General features: G+C 33.0%; 1 protein-coding gene across 1 annotated transcript in view; it reads left to right on the plus strand.

Annotated features, from left to right (window-relative positions):
* LOC122513505 overlaps positions 1-24,165 on the plus strand; it is a 339,389-nt gene that overhangs the window by 301,846 nt on the left and 13,378 nt on the right. Inside the window, 1 exon segment of the mRNA XM_043629900.1 lies at positions 4,926-4,943. Within this exon segment, the coding sequence (XP_043485835.1) occupies positions 4,926-4,943 (18 nt within the window).

Consider the following 24,165-nt stretch of genomic DNA (forward strand, 5'->3'; position numbering starts at 1 on the left):
GGGGTAGACCAAGAAACTTCGAAAATATTGTATTGACACCACTGTATAAAAATATAAGACAAATTACAACCGCAAAATTCAAGGACATAATTGACTTATTACGATATATACCACCGGAACATCATGATTTCTTTAAATCCCTTTCACATACGCAAAATGTAGATGAGTAGAAAATTGTTTTGTAATTTATGTTTGTAAAAAATATTTTGAATCGCATAATTTATGTTTTCAAAGTGTTATAAAGATATGTAAAATAAAATAAGTATTGTTTTTTCGCAATTTGAAGCATCTTAAATTATGTTGAATGGACTTCGGTTCCTTCAAATTTGATAACGAATCTGGTTGTTAATTTTGAAAGTGGCCTAACTCCATTCTTGGTAAGAAAACGCATATTATTAACTTAATAATTGCCATTATTTTAATAGCAACTGTAAATTGAACACCTTTAGATACACTTAAGCAACATAACTCATTGTTATTCTTTACGTATATTTTTAATTGCATTGAAACGTAAACCTTTAAATATCTCAATTTAAGGTTATATGGAGTTAGGCCACTTTCAAAATAAACGGCTCATATATATATGTATATATGTATTTTTTTTTAACCTTGTTATTTTTATACTTTCCTAGAAATCCGAGTATTTTCGAATAACGACCAATTGTTCTTTTATATATATCCAAAAAAACTAAAACGTCGCGTTGCCGTGCCAATTACTTTCGTATTCCGTCATTTATTTTCAGTTTTGTAATATAAATTATTTACTTGTCGTCCGTTCTTTCATAGATAAAGGGAATTATTTTCGGCAGTTAGTCAATTTATCCGCTAATTATCCAAATAAAATAGAGAACGTCACCGTTTACGTGTCAATTAATTTTTATATTTCAACCTCTTTTTAGTTTCATTTTAATATAAATTATAATTACACAAATATATATATATTTATATATATTTTTCAAACTGTACAATCCAAATGCTATTACCACCGACAAATTTATTTTATTATCATATTAAAATAAATCAAACAAAATAAAAAAAATAAAAAATAAAACAAAGGAACCGATAATAATGATTAAAACAAAATTAATTTTGTACGAATATTCTTTGATAAACCCCCCCCATCCCCACCCATTTGACCGAGCATATTTTTTTACGTAATAACAAAATAAATCGTACGATGATAAATGAAATGTTACTTTTTTTCAATGATAAAATGAAAAGAAAATAATATCCTACCTCCTCCCCTCCCCCTACCCCTATTTTCGTTCTCTTTATGCGAGTTCGCTATTCTCGAGTGGTTCGACTAATCGTCGGTAAATCGTCAAACATAGGTCAAACAATTTAGAAGGGTTCGCTCAAAGATTGGATCAAGTTTGCTGGAAACGGTAAAGACGAAATCGAAGTTAATTGGCAATTTTCTCTGGCACCAGGCCTCTCTTTCTCTCTCTCTCTCTCTCTTACACACACACACACATACACTTCTCTTTATCCAAGCCTTCCACCTCTCTTGTGGAATTTATCCTTCGAACGTCAACAATTTTCCCTCCCCCAGTCTTCCTACCCTACCTCCCACTCTCGTTTCCTCTGACAAGAAGAAGAGAATTGAAAAGGAACAACGTCGTTTGTTTAGAATGACGTTTAACAAGGTTAATAGACCATTTTATCGAAGATAATACTCGAACCAAAGCTACTAATCGATTAGTAAATGACTGTATTTTCAAATTTAAATTAGAAAACATTTGGAATAAAGGTAAAAGTGTGTTTTACCGAATTCTGTTTAACCGAAATGACGAAAATTTGATCGTCCATCCACTGCATTAACGAAAGAATACGAAAACAGATACACACGCATACATACATACACGTAAAAAGGAAACAATAAACGAAGGATAGACGGAGTCGATATGGGAGTATTTTTTTCGAACGAACAAACTTAATCCAATGGCCAGACGGGATCGATAAACAACAAAACCGACGAATTCGTTACATTGAAATATTCATACGCCTGAATCCAGTGAAAAATCCAGAAAATGCTCGATTGGAATTGACACTCACTCGGACGATTGAAATTGTTATTTTTACCAGGTCGAGTAAATGCCTGAAAAAAACCACCCCACCCCCTAACCCCCCCTGAACCCCCACTTTTACCTACCAACGATCCTTTTGTGATTCCCCTCCCCCCCAAATGCCAAAAATAACAAAGAAATAGAGAGGGGGGGAAGGGCTTGTTGAAGGATAAAAGAAAAGTGTTGGAATCTCCCACCCCCATCTCCCCAGGGGGATTTGTAGTAGGTTGAAAACTGACTAACCTTCAACAACGAGACAAAAATCTCGTTTAATTCTCCGATTAATATGTCAAAGATTTAAATATAGACGAATTTTTTGAGAGAACCTTTCTAATATTTTCTTTTATTTCTTTTCTTGTTTTTTATTTTCTCGAAATAAACGAAAGGAATACTCGTGTCGTTGGTACAAAGTGGGGGTGGGGTGGGGTGGGGGGATGAGGGGTGGGGGTAAGGGGGAAATGGGATGAAAGGATGTACCACTACTTGCTTATCAAAAATTCTATTCCGTTGAGAACGGAGTGATTCTCTCTCGTCGCCAGGTTCCGGGTTAAAGAGAACAAGAAAAATGAAACGGGGGGAAAAAGAAAAACACTTGGGGGTTGTGAAGAGGGGGAATAGAAAAACTGTCGTTTCAAATGTCCGATAAAATCTTAACTTCTATTTATACGAATCTAATACGTCTTCGTTCGTCTTCTGTTATCTCTGTTAGAACTACGAAAAGAAAAGGAAAATAAAAAACAAATGAAGGAGAAAAAGAAAATGGTGGACAAGGACGACGAACAACGAATCGAAGACGTTTCTAAATAACAACGAATCAACGCGTAATTCGACGAGTATTTAAATTATCCTCGAATCACAGTTGACGTCTTTACCCCCACCACTCTTCTCCTCTCCTCTTTCTTCTGATAGAAAAAAGAAAAGGGGAAATTAAAACAAATGAAGAAGAAAAAGAAAATGGACGTCAAACGTGTTTCTAAATATCAACGAATCAACGCGCAGTTCGACGAGTATTTAAATTATCATCGAATCACAGTTGACGTCTTTACCCCCACCACCCTTCTCCTCTCTTCTTTCTTCTGATAGAAAAAGAAAAGGGAAAATTAAAACAAATGAAGGAGAAAAAGAAAATGGACGTCAAACGTGTTTCTAAATATCAACGAATCAACGCGTAGTTCGACGAGTATTTAAATTATCATCGAATCACAGTTGACGTCTTTACCCCCACCACCCTTCTCCTCTCTTCTTTCTTCTGATAGAAAAAAGAAAAGGGGAAATTAAAACAAATGAAGGAGAAAAAGAAAATGGACGTCAAACACGTTTCTAAATATCAACGAATCAACGCGTAATTCGACGAGTATTTAAATTATCCTCGAATCACAGTTGACGTCTTTACCCCCACCACCACCCTTCTCCTCTCTTCTTTCTTCTGATAGAAAAAAGAAAAGGGGGAAATTAAAACAAATGAAGGAGAAAAAGAAAATGGACGTCAAACGTGTTTCTAAATATCAACGAATCAACGCGTAATTCGACGAGTATTTAAATTATCTTCGAATCACAGTTGACGTCTTTACCCCCACCACCCTTCTCCTCTCTTCTTTCTTCTGATAGAAAAAAGAAAGGGAAAATTAAAACAAAGGAAGGAGAAAAAGAAAATGGAGGACGACGCGAGTCAAACACGTTTCCAAATAATAACGAATCAAGAGTATTTTAAATTATTTATTCTCGAATCTCAGTTGAGAGACCAATGAAATTATTATAAATAAATAATATATAATATAAATAATATGAGAATTATATTTATTAATGGATTAATATTTGCTTTTATTTAAAAGATTAAATTTATTAATATTTTATTTTATTTAAAAGAAGATGGGGAAGGGGGGTAACTGCTTGTATATGTGCGTGTGTGTGTGTGTGTGTAAGAAAAATCGTTAGGCGCGTTGTTCATCGATATCAGAAATGGACGATTAGTTTTAAGTACGGAAACAAACAGGGACAAATTTCGTTTTCCTTCCTGTTTTCTCTTATTTTTTCTGTTCTTTTTTTTTTTCTTTCTTTCTTTTAGACGCTTTTATCGATTATATAATCGATATTTCCGACAGGCAGGATGATACATTGACTTCGACGATTTAGCAGCGGCGTTGGATCCGATAGGAAACGGCAATATATCATTCCAATTTCAATTACAACATAACATTCGTCATAAACGCATGTCCTTCTGTTCCTTTCTCTCTTTCTATTTGTATTTCTATTTCTCTCTCTCTCTCTCTCTCTCTCTCTCTCTCTCTCATATTATATTTTACTTATATATATTATTATTATTATTATTATTTTTAATTATTACTTATTTGAAATTAATTTGACGTAACATATTTAATTATATTAATTATTATTTACGTGTTATTTGATAAATAAATCAACCTTTCAATGAGAGACGGAATTTTTCCGTTGTAAAGTGGGAGAAAGGGGGCGAGGGGGAGGGAGGGAGGGGGCATATTTAAACCTTTTATGAAATCTTTTATGAAAAATGTTATTTCATTGTATAAATATTGTATTATTAAATATGATATTCGAAAGAAATTTTTCAATTTATTTTATCGACAAAATAATATTATGATAAATAATAAAATTAAGTTAAAAAAAAATATATTCGTTCGAGGGATGTATTATAAATATTATCTAACAGGGAAAGAACACATAATTTCAAGGAAATTAGATCGATTAGATGACACAACGATAAGATGAGATAATCTCGCGTGTACGTAACTAATTTGTCCGAACATTAATAACATTGACTTTTTTATTTGATTTTATTTCCCCTATTTCCATACTGATCGATCGTGTTCTTTTTTGTTACAGGGACTACTACTACGACAGGTGAGTGTGCTTCCTCGATTATCCTTTGATACGGTGGAAAAAACGCGTGACTCGGTACAGTATAAACAAATAAATTACATTTTTATCGTACCCCCCCCCCTCCTACGTAATTCGAAAGAAAAAATATATCATAAATGAAAAAAAAAAAAATATAAAACAACAAAATTAAGAGAAAAAAAAATACGAATTTTTTCTATTATCTCAATACATATTTAAAAATAAACAAAAATTCGATACAAAATGGAAAAAAAATAGCTTGTTCAAATAATAATCATAATTACATGCGGGGTACGCAAATATATCATTGAAAAAAAAAAATATCATTCGATTAATCTAGCAAATATTCTTTTCTTCAAATTCTTCAAATATTATTCACTCACTCACTCTCTCTCTCTCTTTTTCTCATGAATTGCCATACAACCCCATAGAAAAGATTATCCAAGAGACAACGTGCTCGTTTACGAAACATGTTCCTGATTAAAAGTATTGTCGTTTGAGAAAGGAACTTTTCAGATGGCTTCTGTATGCAACCCCCATCCCCACTCCCACTCCCACTCCCCACTCCATTCCAACTTCCTAGCCCGTTCGTATAGAAAACGGGAAATAGATTGAATATAAACATCGGACTCACCGACCGAGTTCTATGACTTTTGAAAGGGAAACGAGAATCCCGTATTTACGTGACCATAGATAATAATTATTAACTCGAGACTTACTCGAGTCTCTGCGTTTCCGTTTCTTCATCCTATCACGAAATAGGAAACGTTTCTATCTCTCTCTCTCTCTTTCTCTTCATATAAATATTTCTTCTTTTTTTCTCTCTCTCTCTATTTGTTGGAGTATCCGCGTACAGAATTTTAAAATAAATTAACACGCATGTGCAGCAGCCCGAGAACCGAGGAAAGAGGACAGAAAATAAAGAGAGAGAGAGAGAGAGAAAAGTGGCGAGTAGCACACCATAAACACACACCGAGGGACTTTCTTTTGCTTTAATTGTCACAATTCAGAGACGGTTCGTGACCAGCCTAAAAAAAACCCATTCGGATATATTCCGTAGAAAACGAAAGAGTGAAAACATGGGGTAGTAGTAGTACCGGCCCCTTTACCAAATAAAAATCATAAACTCGGAGAACCCGTTGGTCGTAGAAACGAACGAACGAATGAACGAACGAACGAACGAACAAACGAACGACGAACCCCCGGCTTTGACTTGGAAACGCGTTGAATTAAAACAACGAAATATGAACGCCCAGGTGGTGGCCTTTTCTTTCGAAAAAAATGCTCAACGATAAAATGTCTGACGTATTACTCCTCTTCCTTCCTTCCTTAAACCCCCCCTTCAAGCCTCTTCTAATTCCACGAGTCAAGCTCGTTCGTATGAGACTTTTTATTCAATATTCTTACCACGAGTCTTACTCGTTGTTGTTTACGTTTGGTTTTACTGAAGTATCACGTGTCAGGCTCGTGCTTATTGGTCTTTCTTTATTTCTTTACCACGAGTATCACTCGTTGTTGTAGGTTAACGGGGATTAAGGACAAATGTTGAATAAGTTTAATTCTTTTAAGTGTTGTATCACTTACGTGTACGTCGACAAACCAACGTTTATAACGAACCAATGTTTATAACGAATGAATTAATCAAGATAATTAATTATCTTCGAATATTAATTGATAATATTATATAACGAATCGTAAACGGGGAAAATATTACATAACCTCTTTGAAATTTACAAATGTATTGTAATAATATAGCTTGCGGTTTTGTTTAAATACGAAATAAACGGGAGGTTTATTATTGTAAAATGTAAAAATAATTGTAACACGAATATCCGGTTGTTAGGAAAACTTTATAAGCTCGGAGTTAATTTGATTGCATCTAACGATAATCGACCTAATGGAAAGTTCTTAATTTCATTGGTAAAAGAGCTGCTGTTTCCGCGAATGGCAAAATTTGTGAATGGACAAATTCATTAGAAGGAAAAAACAAGAGACACAAAAAAAAGAAAAAAAGGCAAATTGTGTTCCTGCTATCTTTTAAATTTAAATTTAAATATATATATATACGTCGCAAAATTATTTACTCGCTAATCAAAGAATTAAATTAAAATCCCGTTGTTACTGATTATCGTAGAAGTGAAACGCGTTAGAAAATTAGGCCACGTTGAATATAACAGAATGAACATTTTTTGAGACACACCGGTTGCCGCGCGCCGAGACCGAATAATTTTCCATTCGCTGAACGACGAATAAAATTTCCCACTAACAAATTAATTCCCATTTCCAGCGAGTAAATTAATGAAGTCGGTCGATAAACCGTACGCGTCGATTGTATCTCCCCCCCCCCATTCTATTATTGTTTCTTTTTTGTCTTCTTCTTTTTTCTTTTTTTTTCTTTTTTTTCGTCGAGACTGCGAAATCTAAAAAAAGGGATAACAAATCGTACGAGAAAAATTCATAATGAACAAATTGAAAACATACTCGAAAGGAGGGAGTAGGATATTATTCGAAATATTTTCATCGATATTTTTTCATTTTTATTTAACATCGTGTTACCCTTTTTAATACAAACAAACATATATATAATGTCTTATTTATTGTGCAGGTTATGGGTAGATAATAGGTAAAATTGTTTCTCTGTAATAACAAAGATTTTATTTTATTTTGAACCAAATAATAATGTAGCAACTTAGACTAATTATTTATCCTACCTGTAATAACAAAGAAACAACATTCAATGCTAATATCCACACCGTTGTTTCTTGATTAATTTTCTTACATATATTTCTTAATCTCTATATCTTTTCACTCCTGCTTTCTTTGTAGCACTAACGCCACCTGTTTTAATCCCTAACCTATTTACGCGCTAAATTCAATATAGCTCAAACTACTGTCCTTACATATATATATTTTCGTATGCATACACTCGTCGATAAAATATCAATTAAAAATCTTCTAATATTAATTGACACTCGTTGTATTAAATCAAATTGCAAAATGTGGAATAAAAAAAAAAAAAAAAACAAGAAGTGACTATTACCGGTTGTCAAGCGGAAATGAAATCGTAACGAGAGAAACGTTATGTTAGCCCAATTGTGTTCCGATTAAACGTCACTCTTTAGTTACTCCAATCCTAAGTCAATCGGTGTTTAATTTGACGGCCGAGTGACGGCCGTCTCCTACCCGTGCAGTTGGTCGATTGGGATTAAGCATATCGACTCGGTGAACCCCCTACGTTTAGTGGAAACCGGGAGGGGAGGGGGTCAGGGCGTGTTAGATTAATCCGGATACAAGTAACACGACGATGTCTTGACTCTTGGATAAGGGTGGGGGTACGACGAATGTCCATAATTAACCATACACCCTCTAACTGTTGTTAAAATTAATCCTCACCCAGCTCACGTTGGTTAAATCGGAACGATTTATTTATTTCTAACGTATGTCTAAACGGGGGTTAAATAAAAAAAATCAAATAATAAAATAATCGAATGGGTGCTGAAGGTGCTTTTTCACAAATTACGATTAACAATCGAATTGTTCTATTTTTAATGACTAGAATTAACTGAACAAACGAAAAATAGTTTGGCCAAAATATTCACGGTCTCGATTTAAAATTCTTATAAACATTCTCGGATACAAGTAAACCCTCTTATAACACGATAGATAGGTTCGTAGAAAATGCTGTTTTGTATGAAATTCAGAATTCGTTATTCCTTTGCGTCATTACTTCGAGGTAATTTCATTTTTCGAATATGTTGAGCCAAAATCATGTTATCCAATGCTGTAGAAGTACAATGTTGTACAAAAGTTAGTCGCAATTTTCTTATTGGGTTATAGGATGATGTGTTGTAGGAGGGTTACCTGTACTTCATTTGATGAAAATCAATTCGATGACTGATATATCAGTTAAGTATCCAAAGAAAATGGGATGATAAGAGACACTGATTGTAGGTTATATTGAATATCGTTGAGTCCAGTATTCCCCAGCCTTACCTCTACCCCCAAACCTTTACACAGACACATACCTAAACCTCTAACTATTTTCCTATCTCTTTGCGAGGCAGCAGTAAATACACACCTGCGGCATTAGAGCTCTTATCTACCATTAATAATTCTTTCGATAATACAAGCAAAGAACGAGAACTCTATCTGGTTTGCAGGATCGTTACCACTACTACTTGTGTAACGGCAGAAAACCCGACGCATTAATTTCTTGTGGATGCTGCTCGGCAAGAAGCTTCCTCTTCTTCCTCCCCCTCCTCTTCCTCCACCTCATCGCCATTCTACTCTTTCTTCTTCTTTGCGTGTTGTATCCATGTATTTAGGAATAGCATTCTGGTATTGGTAAATGGGAGAAGAGGGGGGGGGAGGGACGATTCCTGTGAAACTCCAACAGATAAATAAATTTCTATGGAAAAATAACGACGTTTAGGAATGTGAGAGAGAGAGAGAGAGGAAAAAGAAAGCAGCTTTTTTTCATCGAACGGAAAAAAAAAAACCACATAGAATGAGAGAAACAATTTTTCAGATATCTGCAAATGGAACGTGATTTTTTTTAGTATCCTCTAAACCCCTCGACCCCCTTCCATTCTCACACATCCATCGCGTGAGATTGATCGAACAAATCTTATGGGGGGGGGGTTGGATGGGAGCATTGGCGAGGTTCCTCGCACTTTTTTAACGCCTGCGCGTCATTTTTCTATGTGGTTTGCGTTCGTGAACGTATAAGAGATGATATAATAGGTTATATCGTTGGACGTGAATGAAGAAAGAACGGGAAAAGACGAACAAAAGCAAAACCAAGAATGATAAGAAAGAAAAAGAAAGAGAGAGAGAGAGAGAGAGAGAGAGAGAAAGCTATAATAAAGATTTTCGGAGAACGAGGGAAAACTTTCTCAAGCTTTATAAGCGCGTCTAGGTCTCTCTGGTAAGTGTATTGTGTGTGTATGTGTACGTGTGTGTGTGTGTGTGTGCACGTGCGCGTATTTTGTGTACCCGGTATACAGGAGGAGGAATATTTCTCGTCATCTCATTTCCTTTCACGAGAAAAACTTTGCACGATTTTGTGTTCGTATGACATGGCGCTACTACTACTACTACTACTACTACTACTACTACTACTACTACTTGCTTCTTGGCGTATACATTTTTTTATATTTCCTCTTCGTCTTCTATTTTTTAAATTCTTTTTTTTACTTTATTTTTCTTTTTTTCGTACTCCTCTCCTCTCCCCTCCCCTCACCCCCCCCCGCTCGTCTATCTTTCGTACGAAAAATTTAAGAAACTAGCATTTAAGTAAAAATCGATCTCGTTTTAAGAATTTATTTTACTTTTCATTTGTTCGATCATAGAAATATAAATACGAATACGAGATGATCGTATTTAACGCGTTAAATTTCACGCTGATTTTACACGGATTCTAATGAAAATATTTTATTTATATTATGCTATGGATATTAAGGGTTGAAGTATTATTTATAACAGATAACGTGACGACCTCACGAATATTTCTTAACGAAAGCGAAAAAATAGTTTAGATTGTTGTGTTCGGTAATGATCGGGAATGGTCGGGAAGTTTCGGAAACGGTAGAGAAAAATGTAAAAGAAAAATGATTGGTATTATAAGAGGTTATGTTCAATTTAAATCAGTTGTAGGTAAATTAGTGGCAAGCTGACAGATTTGTAGCGTTATATTTGTGTAATATAAAGAAAATCTTACTTTTATTTATTCTTTACTAACATTTTTACCATATTCTCACAGAATGTCAAAGTTTGGCTGATTGTGAAACAATCCTGAGGAACAGAATATTAGTATTTTGAGGTTATGTTGCAATGAAAAATTTCACAACAGATTCCTACAATTGTTGTGTTCGGTAATGATCGGGAATGGTCGGGAAGTTTCGGAAACGGTAGAGAAAAATGTAAAAGAAAAATGATTGGTATTATAAGAGGTTATGTTCAATTTAAATCAGTTGTAGGTAAATTAGTGGCAAGCTGACAGATTTGTAGCGTTATATTTGTGTAATATAAAGAAAATCTTACTTTTATTTATTCTTTACTAACATTTTTACCATATTCTCACAGAATGTCAAAGTTTGGCTGATTGTGAAACAATCCTGAGGAACGGAATATTAGTATTTTGAGGTTATGTTGCAATGAAAAATTTCACAACAGATTCCTACAATTGTTGTGTTCGGTAATGATCGGGAATGGTCGGGAAGTTTTGGAAACGGTAGAGAAAAATGTAAAAGAAAAATGATTGGTATTATAAGAGGTTAAGTTCAATTTAAATCAGTTGTAGTTAATATATGTCAAGCTGATAGATTTGTAGAGTTATATTTGTGTAATATAAAGAAAATCTGACTTTTATTTATTCTTTACTAACATTTTTACCATATTCTCACAGAATGTCAAAGTTTGGCTGATTGTGAAACAATCCTGAGGAACAGAATATTAGTATTTTGAGGTTATGTTGCAATGAAAAATTTCACAACAGATTCCTACAAGTAGTTTAACATAACCAAACAAACAAAAAATAGGAAAAATACATACAACAAACGATTTATTTCATCCTACAGTTAATTTTCGTTTTAAAACGATACAAAAATTTCGAATATTTGTCGAAAAATCAGATCACACGTGGATAGTTACAAACCTCTCTCTCTCTCTCTCTCTATTTCTCTCTTCACGTTACGTTTCGACGTAACAGTTGCGTTACTAACTCCAACGAGAGAGTCGGGTTGCGAGTAGACCGTCCAGTAAAGAGGAGGAGTACTGAAAGGGCTGAGGGCCAGGGCTGAAGACTGGGTTGGCTTTGCAGCTTTGTACGCAACAACAATTTTGTGACGTTGAGAGAACGCGGGAATCATCGGAGAAAGGGAGACAGAGATAGGACGGAGAGAAAGTAGGGGGTTGGTGTGGCAGGGAAGAGGAGGGGGAGGGGGTGAGAGAAAGATAGGTAGTTACGTTCGTCGAAATTAAAGGGTTCCCACCGTAACGTAATTCCAAGCAGCCTAAAACTGGCTGTTAAACCAATGCAAATTAGTGCAAGACAATCCGGTAAGGGGTTGGACAGAGAAACAGTGAGAGAGTGAGAGAGAGGGAAGAAGTAGAAGTTTGTTCCTTCTAATTACGTATCGAAGAATGAGACGGAAACGGAAGTGCTTAAGCGAAAAGTCTCCAAACAGATCAGATATTACCAGGACCTTCTCGAAGATGAAGAATAAAAAGAAAAAGGATTAACAAATAGATAGAATTGATAGAATTATTTTTTGTCCTATTTTATTTTTTATTTTTTTTATCTATTTCTTACTTTCTTCGTCAACATCTGTTGCACGTTCGTTACTTTGATTGGTATATTATTTTTGTTAACAATTTCATTTATTGACAGTTTGCTTGTTATTATACTGTTTGTTATAAGATTGGTTGCTTATTATTATTGTTATTATTATATTTATTATATAAAATATATTGAAGAAAATTATTAGTAATAAAATATTATTGGATAATAAGAAATTTTATATGAATAAATATTAATATATCGTTATAATAATATATATAATTATGTATTATATAACATTACTATCATTAATGTATAATAATATTTTATACAATATCATATTACACTATATATAGTGTGATTAGTTATTAATTTTATATTTATATTAATTTATTATTATATACAACATATCTGAAATATGATATTTTCATTTTTCAAGTTTATAATGTATAATTATGTTGCTTTCTTCGAAGTTGTTGTTTTTGTTTCTTTTTTAATGAAAACGTGGTATATTCGTTCATGCGTCAAATTGACCCACACGTGTTCCCCCAGGTAGAAATGTCCGTAAAAACATCAGTGTTAATAAATTCCACGTCGTAATTCACCGTCTGAAAAAAAATTCATTTTTCAAACGAAAACGTAGACGATTTTCCAAAGGAATATTTGTTGTTCGGATTGCAATACGTTACTACGTTTACGAGGTTAATTGAATAAAAATATAATAATATTTACTAAATATAAAAAAGAAAAAAAAAACGATTTCATTGTGATCTTTTGACAGAGATAGATTTGTTTTTATATACACAAATGAAATTCGTATCAAATTCATTTAGACATCTTTTTTTTTTATTTATTTATTTATTTTTTACTAGCTTTCTTTCTTCTTTTTTTACTTTTTTTTTTTTTTTTTTTTTATTTTCTATGAAATTCATCTGAGTAATTAATATAAATTTTGTACTCGATACTGATTCAACGAACCGAACGAAAAATTCAATTGATCCGATAGACCGAACGATTTATTTGATCATCTAAGCCAGTGATGCGCGTACTATGGCTTGCAACACCCCCCCCTCTCTCTCTCTCTCCTTCCCCACCTTCCCATCCTCCCCGAGGGATTGCAAAATTTTCTTCAATATTATATACATATATATAGTAACGTTGAAAAGTTCGTTCGATTTGTCTTTATCTAATATTCAAAAACAAAAATCAAATCTTCGTAGAACACGATTCGTTGTCATATAATATTTAAGAGAAAAATCAAACGTTCATTTTAATTTGATTGTCCTATAAATACGTTAATGATATACTCACAATTAGTGGCAAACATATAAAACGTAATAAACTGTCGATAAAAGGGCCATTTTCGATCTAGTTAATGTTCTTGAAAGAGGGTAATCGCTACAATGACCAAACGAGGAAGAGATAGACAGACAAAGAGAGAACGAATGTCCTGCCGATGCAATAAAATAACACGTAAACCGGCTTTTAAAGGGCGTTAGGTACGATCACCACTTCGTACGATCGTAAAACTTGCAAATGTCATTCGAACTGTTCGCGTGAATATCATGACGATCGTTAGACGTCATCAGTATCCATATACGTCACGAGAATGCGGGATGTATCGCACATTTGAACAACCGGAATCACTAGAATCGTGTTATTTGGAATACCAATTTGCGTCAAGGATAATAGAAAGTTATTTCTTAAGTTATATTTCTTTTGGCGCGTCAGAGAAAAAATGGCGGAGAGTAAATTTTTACGATGCGCGCGCACAATGACTCCAAATTAACAGAATGAAGTTAGCCGGTAGTACGATGCGCGCGCACAGCGACACGAAATTAACAGAATGAAGTTAGTTGTTATTTACGATGCGCGCGCACAGCGACGTGAAATTAACAGCATGAAATTAGTGAATAAATCTCCATTAAATTTAACGCGTGGACTGATATACATATTCAAGATATTTATTATTGATCTATGATAAACGATTAATTTAAGTTTTATATACATTTTTAGAAAAGAAATTAATTAAATTAATTAAAATTGATTTTCTAAATGAAATGTATTCCTCGATCGTTGTCATTTTCCATTTTACAATATCGGTTAGAAGTATTAAAAAGAAAGAAAAGACAGGACAAATAAATGTATTATTTGATTTGACTGGCGTATGAGGGAGAATATATTGCGAACGTCGAAAATTGTGCACGCGAGGACGCCGTGCAATATGAAACTGTACTTCACAATAAACAATTTCATTGCACAGGTGACGTATACCGAGAACGTCATTTATATTTCTACGACGAGAAACTTGGGCATCGACATCGTGTACGACACATCGATGGACAACTTTTTTAACAAAAACATTGTAACGTGTCTTATCAATACGCGAGTCAATTAAAATACGAAAAAAAATATAATTTACATTATCGATCGCGCATATATCAAATTTATCTTCAATCTTATGATGCCTTAGGTATCAGTAGAAACGTAATACACGAGATTATAAGGTTTCTAATTCGTCGCTTACTGATTGACATAAATGGGTCGTTACTTTTATCAGGGATAAGACTTAAACTCATGTTTTATATATTAAATTATGTTCTTTTTATATGCGAGACGTGATCGCATTTATTCAAATCATCCTTAGCTTGTCTGATCCAATCTTAAACTAAATCATTTTGTAATAAGCTTAATAATAATAATAATAATAATAATAATAATCATTCCTTCCCTCTTACTTCCGCCCACCCCTTGCGTAATCTTGACGTCTAATATCGTTGAGGGGAAAAAAAAGGGGTGGAGAGGGGAAAGAAAAGTGTGGCATTGCGAAATAAAATCGCGCGGCATCGGTCAAGAGAAAAAAAGCAATAATTTCGTGAAAGTACCGTAAACACTGACAGAAAGTTTATTTATGATAGTGGACGAGAGAGCCAGCTATCTTTTCTCTTTTCGTTCTTTTTTTTCTTTTTTTTTTTTCTTTTTATTCTTTTCCTTTCTTTTTTTGTCCCGGAGCAACAAGCCAACCAAGTCGTAATAATTGCGACGGTGAAATGTAGGTAGTCCTGGGACGCGTCTACCTCCGTAACATCCCACCATTCTTCTGTCCTAGATGAAAGCTAAAAATTTAACGAAGAACCTCAGAATAACTCCTTGATCCTGAACTCGTTTCATTTTTCCTAAGAGAAATCCAAAGTTTAAACGGTCAGACAACTGGCAGACATTTTTTGTCTACAATATTTTTCGTTCCTTCAAATGAACATAATGTCAAATATAATAATACGTTATCTTATTAAGAATATTAATATATTGTCTGAGAGACTTGTAAAATATTTATTAACAATATATTTTTTAAATCTTTCTGGTAATAACTTTATTTATTGATAGATTTATACATAATGCTTGAGATCTCTTATTACAATTAGGGAATCTGTTTATTTGTAAATCGGGCTTGTTTGTTTTTAATATGTTTGATTTGTTACTAAAATTTTTGAAAACTATGACACGTTTATACATCTAATGAACAATTCTAATAGTCTCTGTAAGAGTAACTAAAGTAGAATTTGGTAAGAAAATTATGAAAACATATTTGCTTAACGTATAATATTTAAAAATGAAATTACTTTAAAATAATAATTTCTGTGTCCAATATAACACAATTTCACACAACACGTTATTTTCTAAGATAACCTATTCTTACCGTTAAATCTGTTAAATCTGTTCAATAACAATACAAACAAAAACAAATTAAACCAAAATGATATATCAATGAACTAAAATTAATATAACAGCTATCTTAATAGCTGTCATATGAAAAAAAAAAAAAAGAAAAAAGAAAAAGAAAAAGAAGAAGAAGTATAGGGATAAAAAATAAACGAATCGATCGGTAATAAAGAGAGAAACACGAAAGAAAATTTCGACAAATCTTTCTACAATACTATACTTTTACAATACTGAATAACATATTTGTTTAAAATATACTATTTAAAAATGAAATTACTTCAAAATAATAAATTCTATGTCTATCTACTATAAAACAATTTCACGCAACACGTTATTTTCTAAAATAACCTATACTTACCGTTAAATCTGTTAAATCTGTTCAATAACAATAAAAATAAAAATAAATTCAACAAAAATGATTTATCAAAATGAACTAAAATATATATATGACAAAATTGTAATAGCTGTGATATGTAAAGAAGAAAAAAAAAAGAAAAAGGAGAAGAGTATAGGGATAAAAAATAAACGAATTGATCGGTAATGAAGAGAGAAACACGAAAGAAAATTTCGACAAATCTTTCTACATACTATACATTTACAGTACTGATAAAATATTTGCTTAAAATATACTATTTAAAAATTAAATTACTTTAAAATAATAAATTCTATGTCTAATATAACACAATTTTACACAACACGTTATTTTCTAAGATAACCTATACTTACCGTTAAATCTGTTAAATCTGTTCAATAACAATAAAAATAAAAATAAATTAAACAAAAATGATTTATTAAAATGAGCTAAAATATATATATGACAAAATCGTAATAGCTGTGATATGTAAAGAAGAAAAAGAAAAAGAAAAAGGAGAAGAGTATAGGGATAAAAAATAAACGAATCGATCGGTAATGAAGAGAGAAACACGAAAGAAAATTTCGACAAATCTTTCTACAATACTATACTTTTACAATACTGAATAACATATTTGTTTAAAATATACTATTTAAAAATTAAATCACTTTAAAATAATAAATTCTGTGTCTAATATAACACAATTTCACGCAACACGTTATTTTCTAAGTTAACCTATACTTACCGTTAAATCTGTTAAATCTGTTCAATAACAATACAAACAAAAACAAATTAAACCAAAATGATATATCAATGAACTAAAATTAATATAACAGCTATCTTAATAGCTATCATATAAAAAGAAAAAAAAAAGAAAAAAGAAAAAGAAGAAGAGTATAGGGATAAAAAAATAAACGAATCGATCGGTAATGAAGAGAGAAACACGAAAGAAAATTTCGACAAATCTTTCTACAATACTATACTTTTACAATACTGAATAAAATATTTGTTTAAAATATACTATTTAAAAATGAAATTACTTTAAAATAATAAATTCTGTGTCTAATATAACACAATTTCATACAACACATTATTTTCTAAGATAACCTATACTTAACGTTAAATCTGTTAAATCTGTTCAATAACAATACAAACAAAAACAAATTAAAAACCAAAATGATATATCAATGAACTAAAATTAATATAACAGCTATCTTAATAGCTGTCATATGAAAAGAAAAAAAAAAGAAAAAAGAAAAAGAAAAAGAAGAAGAGTATAGGGATAAAAAAATAAACGAATCGGTCGGTAATAAAGAGAGAAACACGATCGGTCGGTAATAAAGAGAAAGAGAACTAGGATGAAAACGTTTACGAACGGGCAGATAGGTAGACGTAGGGAGGATGAATGCAGTGCATGCATATGCATTCGGGATTGGTCCGACTCGACGTCGAACGAGCCAACTAGAATTCAGAGGATGAATTTCTAGTCAAGGGCCTCTAATACCAAATTTCATTAAAATCCATTCAGACAGTGCAGCTGTTATACGTGTCGTCCTCCTATATATATATATATACATGAAAAGAGACAGAAAGAGAGAGAAAGAGAGAGAGAGAGAGAGAGAGAATGAGAGAATGGGGAACGATAGAGATAGATATAAAAAAAAAAATGAAAAAAGCCATAAGAGAAAGAGAGATGCTATAATAGGCTTATAGGATCTTCTCTCTCTCTCTCTCTCTCTCTCTCTCTCTCTTTTTTTTCTCTTTTTTTCTCTACAAAGGAAACGAACGCTCGAACAACGTTATCTCCGGAAAAAAATGTTGCAATTTCTCGCCGTTGTAGGATGCTCTCTTCTATCCCGGTTTTAAGTATTACCCTTGGGAAGTACATAAATTATGGGGAATTCTAAATATGGGGATAAAAACACGTCAAGTTTGTCGCAACACACCATACACAGTTAGACGGGAAATCTTAATTATTCTATCATCTAAATCGAATTATATCGCGAGAGTTGACGCTTGTTTTCTTCTTCTTTTTTTTTTTTTTAACTATAATAATGTACAGGTTGATCAAAAGTTCTTAGGAACTTTTTTTTTAATAACGTTACTACGCTGTTAACAAATTTGATTATATTCTTCTTTCTTTTTCTTTTTCTTATTATTATTCTTATTCTTTTACGTCAAAGGATATTTAACAAGATCGTCAATTTGCAAAAAGAATCGAGAGAAGAAAAATGTATAAAAAAAAAAGAAAGAAAGAGAGAGAGAGAGAGGAAGAGAGAAAATGGTTGGACGCAGGTGCGCAAGAAAAAGAAACGTTCTCGGAAACTCGAACCACGAAAATACCATTGTTCCATATTATATATTATTATAACCCCACCCCCAACCCAGCCCACCCCTTCCTTGCTGGAATTTTACTTGCGTTTCGCAATAATAATAATAATAATAATAATAATATCATCGCGTTTCTATCCAGTCTACGAGAATATTTCGATTATTTGCGTTTAATTAATAACCGTAAATAATTGTTACGTATTATAGGGAATAAAATAAATATCATTATTGTTCTTGTCGTTTAACCTGACCAACGAAAAAAAAAAAAAAAGGAAAAAAAGTAGAGAACAACAAATTCGTAGACGACGAAACGTAATATTTCTATAAAAAAAAAGATTCCACGAGTAGATTTTTTTTTCCTTTTTTCCATATTTAACGTCCGATAAATAATAATAATAATAATAATAATAACAACGATCGATAATATTACTTGGGCGGAACAATATTTAAAAAAAGGGTGAGATTTTAATTGCGTATACGAAAGGAAAAAAAAAATATCATTCGACGTAGATAATTCGATAAAAATAATAAAAAAAACACACGTGAAAGAGCTGAGAGAAAGTGGGGGTGGGAAGGAAACGGTGGGGATATCTTTTTACCAATAAAAACACACCAATACCATCTGCATTATCGAAACAAAAGTAAAAAAGAAAAAAAAGAAACAGAAACCAAATTGTAACGAGATAGAAACGAGTATAACACGTACGAAGAATGAGAATTTCATATACAAGATTTTCTTTTTAAAATAAAAGAAAAAAAAAAGAAGAAGAAGAGAAAAGGTCTTAATTGTCGTTCATATTGTTTTCTAATTTCCCCCACCTTACCACCCTGTCTAATTTGTCTCGATGATTTAGGTAAAAAAATCGTCATTGGATAACAAATAATTGACATATCTGAAATAAAACGTATATATACATAGATATATATATATATAGTTATATGAAGATAAAAATATGTTAGGTTATGTTGAAGAAGTTCTAACAACGACTTAACAACGACTCATTAGTTTCTGAAATATCTAAAAGATGTCGTGGACAGTGCAAGTTGCTGATTTAAGAGAAATGAAACAAGACTTGTTACTCCTGTTTTACCTCTTTAAAAGAATCTATGAGTCTGTATGTGTCTACATGTGTGTGTGTGTGTTGGTAACATGACCTATTCTAAAGTAAAGTACGTGTTGTATACACTCGTATACAGTTAAAGAGTAGAAAAAGAAAGGAAAAAAAAAAAGAAAATAGGGGGGGCGCAGACGGACGAGAAGAAAAGCTCAATGTTCTTTGGGATGGATAGGATAGGAGGAAGTAAGGAAGTAAAGAAGGATGGTTAGTCTCTATGGGATGAGGTGATTTGTGGAAAACAAATAATTGTCACCGGTGCCAATCACAGTACTCGTTGGACCGTATACAACCTTGATGAAAAAAAATCTGTCGATTTATTCGCTTCATTCTCCATCCTTTTCCTCCCCCTCCTCCTCCTCCTCCTCTTCTTCTTCTTCTTCTTTCTTTACTTTTATACATTACCTCATCCGGGCTACCGGATTCTTCATCCCATAAAACATTGGGGGCTATTTTGCTTTCTTTTACCCTTTTTTTTGTTTACTTTACTTGCAACAAGGGGGATCGGGAAGGGGGTTGGGGGGGAAGTTACACGTTAACTCGAGATTTAAGGGATGGGTGTAACACACCCTCCCTTGAACCCTTGTTGACACTTTGATCGATTCTTATTTAAGAAGAGAAACAATAGACGATGTACGGTTGATGGGAAGGGAAAGAAAGGGGGAAGGGGGGCTTTGTAGAAATTCATTAAATTCGCGATTCCCTCTTCCTCTTCCTCTTTCGTCCCCTCGTTAGATGACCGTAAGAAATAACGCGAACAAATAATAAACGTTATTAAATGATACCACGGCGATGGACGATAGTGGCGACATTGGCGGCGACCGAGGGGCGCCCATGGGCGACCGAGGGGCGACAAACGTCGTTAAACTTTCGCCGATAATTGGACGTGGGGCCTTGCTTTTCCAAGCGAAAAGAAAAAAGAAAGAAAATAAAGAAAAAGAAGAGAACAAAAATCAAGCAGAAGAAAGCAACGAAAGAGAAATCAATTTGAAGAAAAAAGAAGAAGAAGATGAAGAAGAGGGGGAAGAGAGTGAGAGGGGGAGGGGACAAAAAAGGAATGAAGAAAAAAAATATATAAAAAAGAAAATCGTCGAGACGACAGGAAGTGCTGGTGAAGATGACGCCTCTCTCTCTCTCTCTCTCTCTCTCTCTCTCTTACTCTTTCTCTTTCGTTGGTTCGTTCGTCCCTTTTCTCGTACTTAACGCACCCGCCGTCATCTTCTCACCACCCTTAGAATCGTGCTCTATTATTCGAAAGTTTCTAAACGAAACACCAAGAAAACTCGAAACGAGAGAGTGAGTTGTCCCTTTTTTAACGAAACTTTTTTAACAACGCCAGGAAGTCACGAATTTTCGTTGATGATATTATCACGAACGAATGGTCCGCGTCCATCTTTATTTCTAAAGGGATGAAAAAATATACGGGGAAAGGGTTAAAAGATAGACGAACAGATAGGATAATTAATTTAATTTATGGGCTTTGATTATTGAATAGTTTTCATTGAAGCGTTTATTTTAATAATAAATTATATATTTAATCATTCAAATTTCATTTTTGTTTCTATTTTATTATATAATTTTCATGTGACAAAAGACTAAAAAAAAAGAAAAAAAGAAACAAAACAATAATCAATACAAAATTATAATAACTTTATAATATAATAATAATAATAATAATAATAATAATAATAATTGAATATTAATTATAATAAAATAAATAAATAAAAATATTATTAATAAATTATATTATATATATATATATATATTAAATAAATTATAAATAAATAAATAAATAAATAATATTATATTATTATTATTATAATATTAATAAATCAATAAACAAATCAATAAAATACATTATTTTACCATTAATATCGACAAAAATCACGTATAAGCGTCGATATCCATCTATCCATCGACGCTCGCGATGACAACTTTTACCAAACGCATATAAGCGCCCACAGAGCAGTCAAATGGTTTTAAGAAACCTGATGGAAAAGCAGAAAAATCGCAACTTCATCCTCACCTTTCGCTTTCATAAGAGAACACGAACGACTAATGCAAAGAAGACAGAGTGCTGAGGTGAAGGCAAGGGAAGGGAAGGAGGGGGGGGTGACTTTTATTTCGAAGGGATGCTTCAGAGGGCAAAAAGCAACGGGACAGACAGAGGAAGTACATGCCCGGATAAATAAAAGGGCTTGCGGATTTCTCCCTTTTTCTACTCTCTCTCTCGCTCTCTCTCTCTCTCTCTCTCTCTCTCTCTCTCTCTCTTTTTATCCCTATACCTTTTTCTCTTTCCACAAAAACTGTTCATTTTATTTCACGAACACCCCCCAGCAATCCCCCCCTGTCCCCCCCCCGCCCCCACCATCACCCTGTATAACTTTCTATTCGTCGTATTTTGGAAACAACACTTTGCCAATGCCAGGATCGATTTTATCGAGAAGTCTAAACACGCGCGATTAAATTCACTCTATGGTCGTGAAATGATAATAATAATAATAATAATAATAGTGTATATTTGTATGTATGCGTATGTGTGTGCGTTCCTATGCGTTTCTATGTTCCCCTTTCTATTTCTTCCTGCTTATGAACCGATCGAACCCCCTTTCACCCCTTCTTTCCTTTTCTATACCCATTTTCTCTCTCTCTCTCTCTCTCTCTCTCTCTCTCTCTCTATCTCTCTCTTTCTCTCTGTTTCTCTTTAAACTCACAAATCGATAAAGTAGGGTGAATGTTTTCTCGTCTGAAATCTGAACACGTAGGAAAGAAATTCGTCGTCACTTGGTTTACGTGCCGATACCTAAAAAGGGCCCCCCCCTTTTCCCCTCCCCCTCTACGTTCTTGTCCTACGATTTGGACTGCGGGATCAAAAGATGTTCTTAAATTTACATACTTCTTTATTATTATTATTATTATTATATCAATCCTTCTGCTTCTACTTTTTATTCTTTTTCTTCCACGTACAAAGAATTTCGTTCGAATTTTTACGATTTCATTTATTATCCTCTCTCTCCCGCTCCCTCCACCCTCCCGCGAGGCCCCTGCTTATTTTTTTAACTTCTTTTTGGTTTGATTCGATACGCGAACGTTGTTCATTGGCTAATTAATTCGTAAAATCAAAATGAAACGGGGGAAAAAATCGTAAAATACGAGCGAGATACGAGATACCCGTGAATTTGCTTTTTATTAATATCGGAGATTAATAATACGCGATTTATATTAATTATTTTTAATTATATAATATATTTATATTATTTTTTTCTTTTCTTTTTTTGTCTCGTAGGAGACAAAACGTAGTTAAAAATCGTTGAAAAAAAAAACAAAGGAAAAGCTGTAAGAATTCTTCTGTTTTCCGACTTTGTCTAAACGCGTTTTGCATTGTTGACAATGCCTAGGAACTGCTAGCAATGGCGGATTTCCGGCTTTGACGGTAACACATATATATGAGCCGTTTATTTTGAAAGTGGCCTAACTCCATATAACCTTAAATTGAGATATTTAAAGGTTTGCGTTTCAATGCAATTAAAAATATACGTAAAAAATAACAATGAGTTATGTTGCTTAAGTGTATCTAAAGGTGTTCAATTTACAGTTCCTATTAAAATAATGGCAATTATTAAGTTAATAATATGCGTTTTCTTACCAAGAATGGAGTTAGGCCACTTCCAAAATTAACAACCAGATTCGTTATAAAATTTGAAGGAACCGAAGTCCATTCAACATAATTTAAGATGCTTCAAATTGCGAAAAAACAATACTTATTTTATTTTACATATCTTTATAACACTTTAAAAACATAAATTATGCGATTCAAAATATTTTTTACAAACATAAATTACAAAACAATTTTCTACTCATCTACATTTTGCGTATGTGAAGGGATTTAAAGAAATCATGATGTTCCGGTGGTATATATCGTAATAAGTCAATTATGTCCTTGAATTTTGCGGTTGTAATTTGTCTTATATTTTTATACAGTGGTGTCAATACAATATTTTCGAACTTTCTTGGTCTACCCCGACGTGGTATTAAATTCAGGACTTTCAAATTTTCGTTCTCATTCATTGATGTCTTATAGAAAATCTTATTCATTTTTGACAAAACGCATCCAACATATTTTTAACCAGTTTATTGGTTCTCCGTTAGAATTCTTGACCCTTTTAAAAATTGCGTCTTCTAATAATTGTTGATACAAAATCTTCTTGTCTCATTTCATGTACAATAAAGTTATTACCTTTCCGACACTTTTTGCTAATATTGTAATACTCTCGGGGGACAAACAGTAAATTATTTGTTTTTAATGCCATTTCTACCACACCAAAATCTCTACTCCTAATGGAGTTAGGCCACTTTCAAAATAAACGGTTCAGTGATTCAACTAACTCTGAAAACTTATGTGTCCAGAATTACCGTATTTACTCGGAA

The sequence above is a fragment of the Polistes fuscatus genome, unplaced genomic scaffold (assembly GCF_010416935.1).
Source record: "Polistes fuscatus isolate 324 unplaced genomic scaffold, CU_Pfus_HIC Scaffold12, whole genome shotgun sequence".
In the NCBI taxonomy this organism is placed as follows: Eukaryota; Metazoa; Arthropoda; class Insecta; order Hymenoptera; family Vespidae; genus Polistes; species Polistes fuscatus.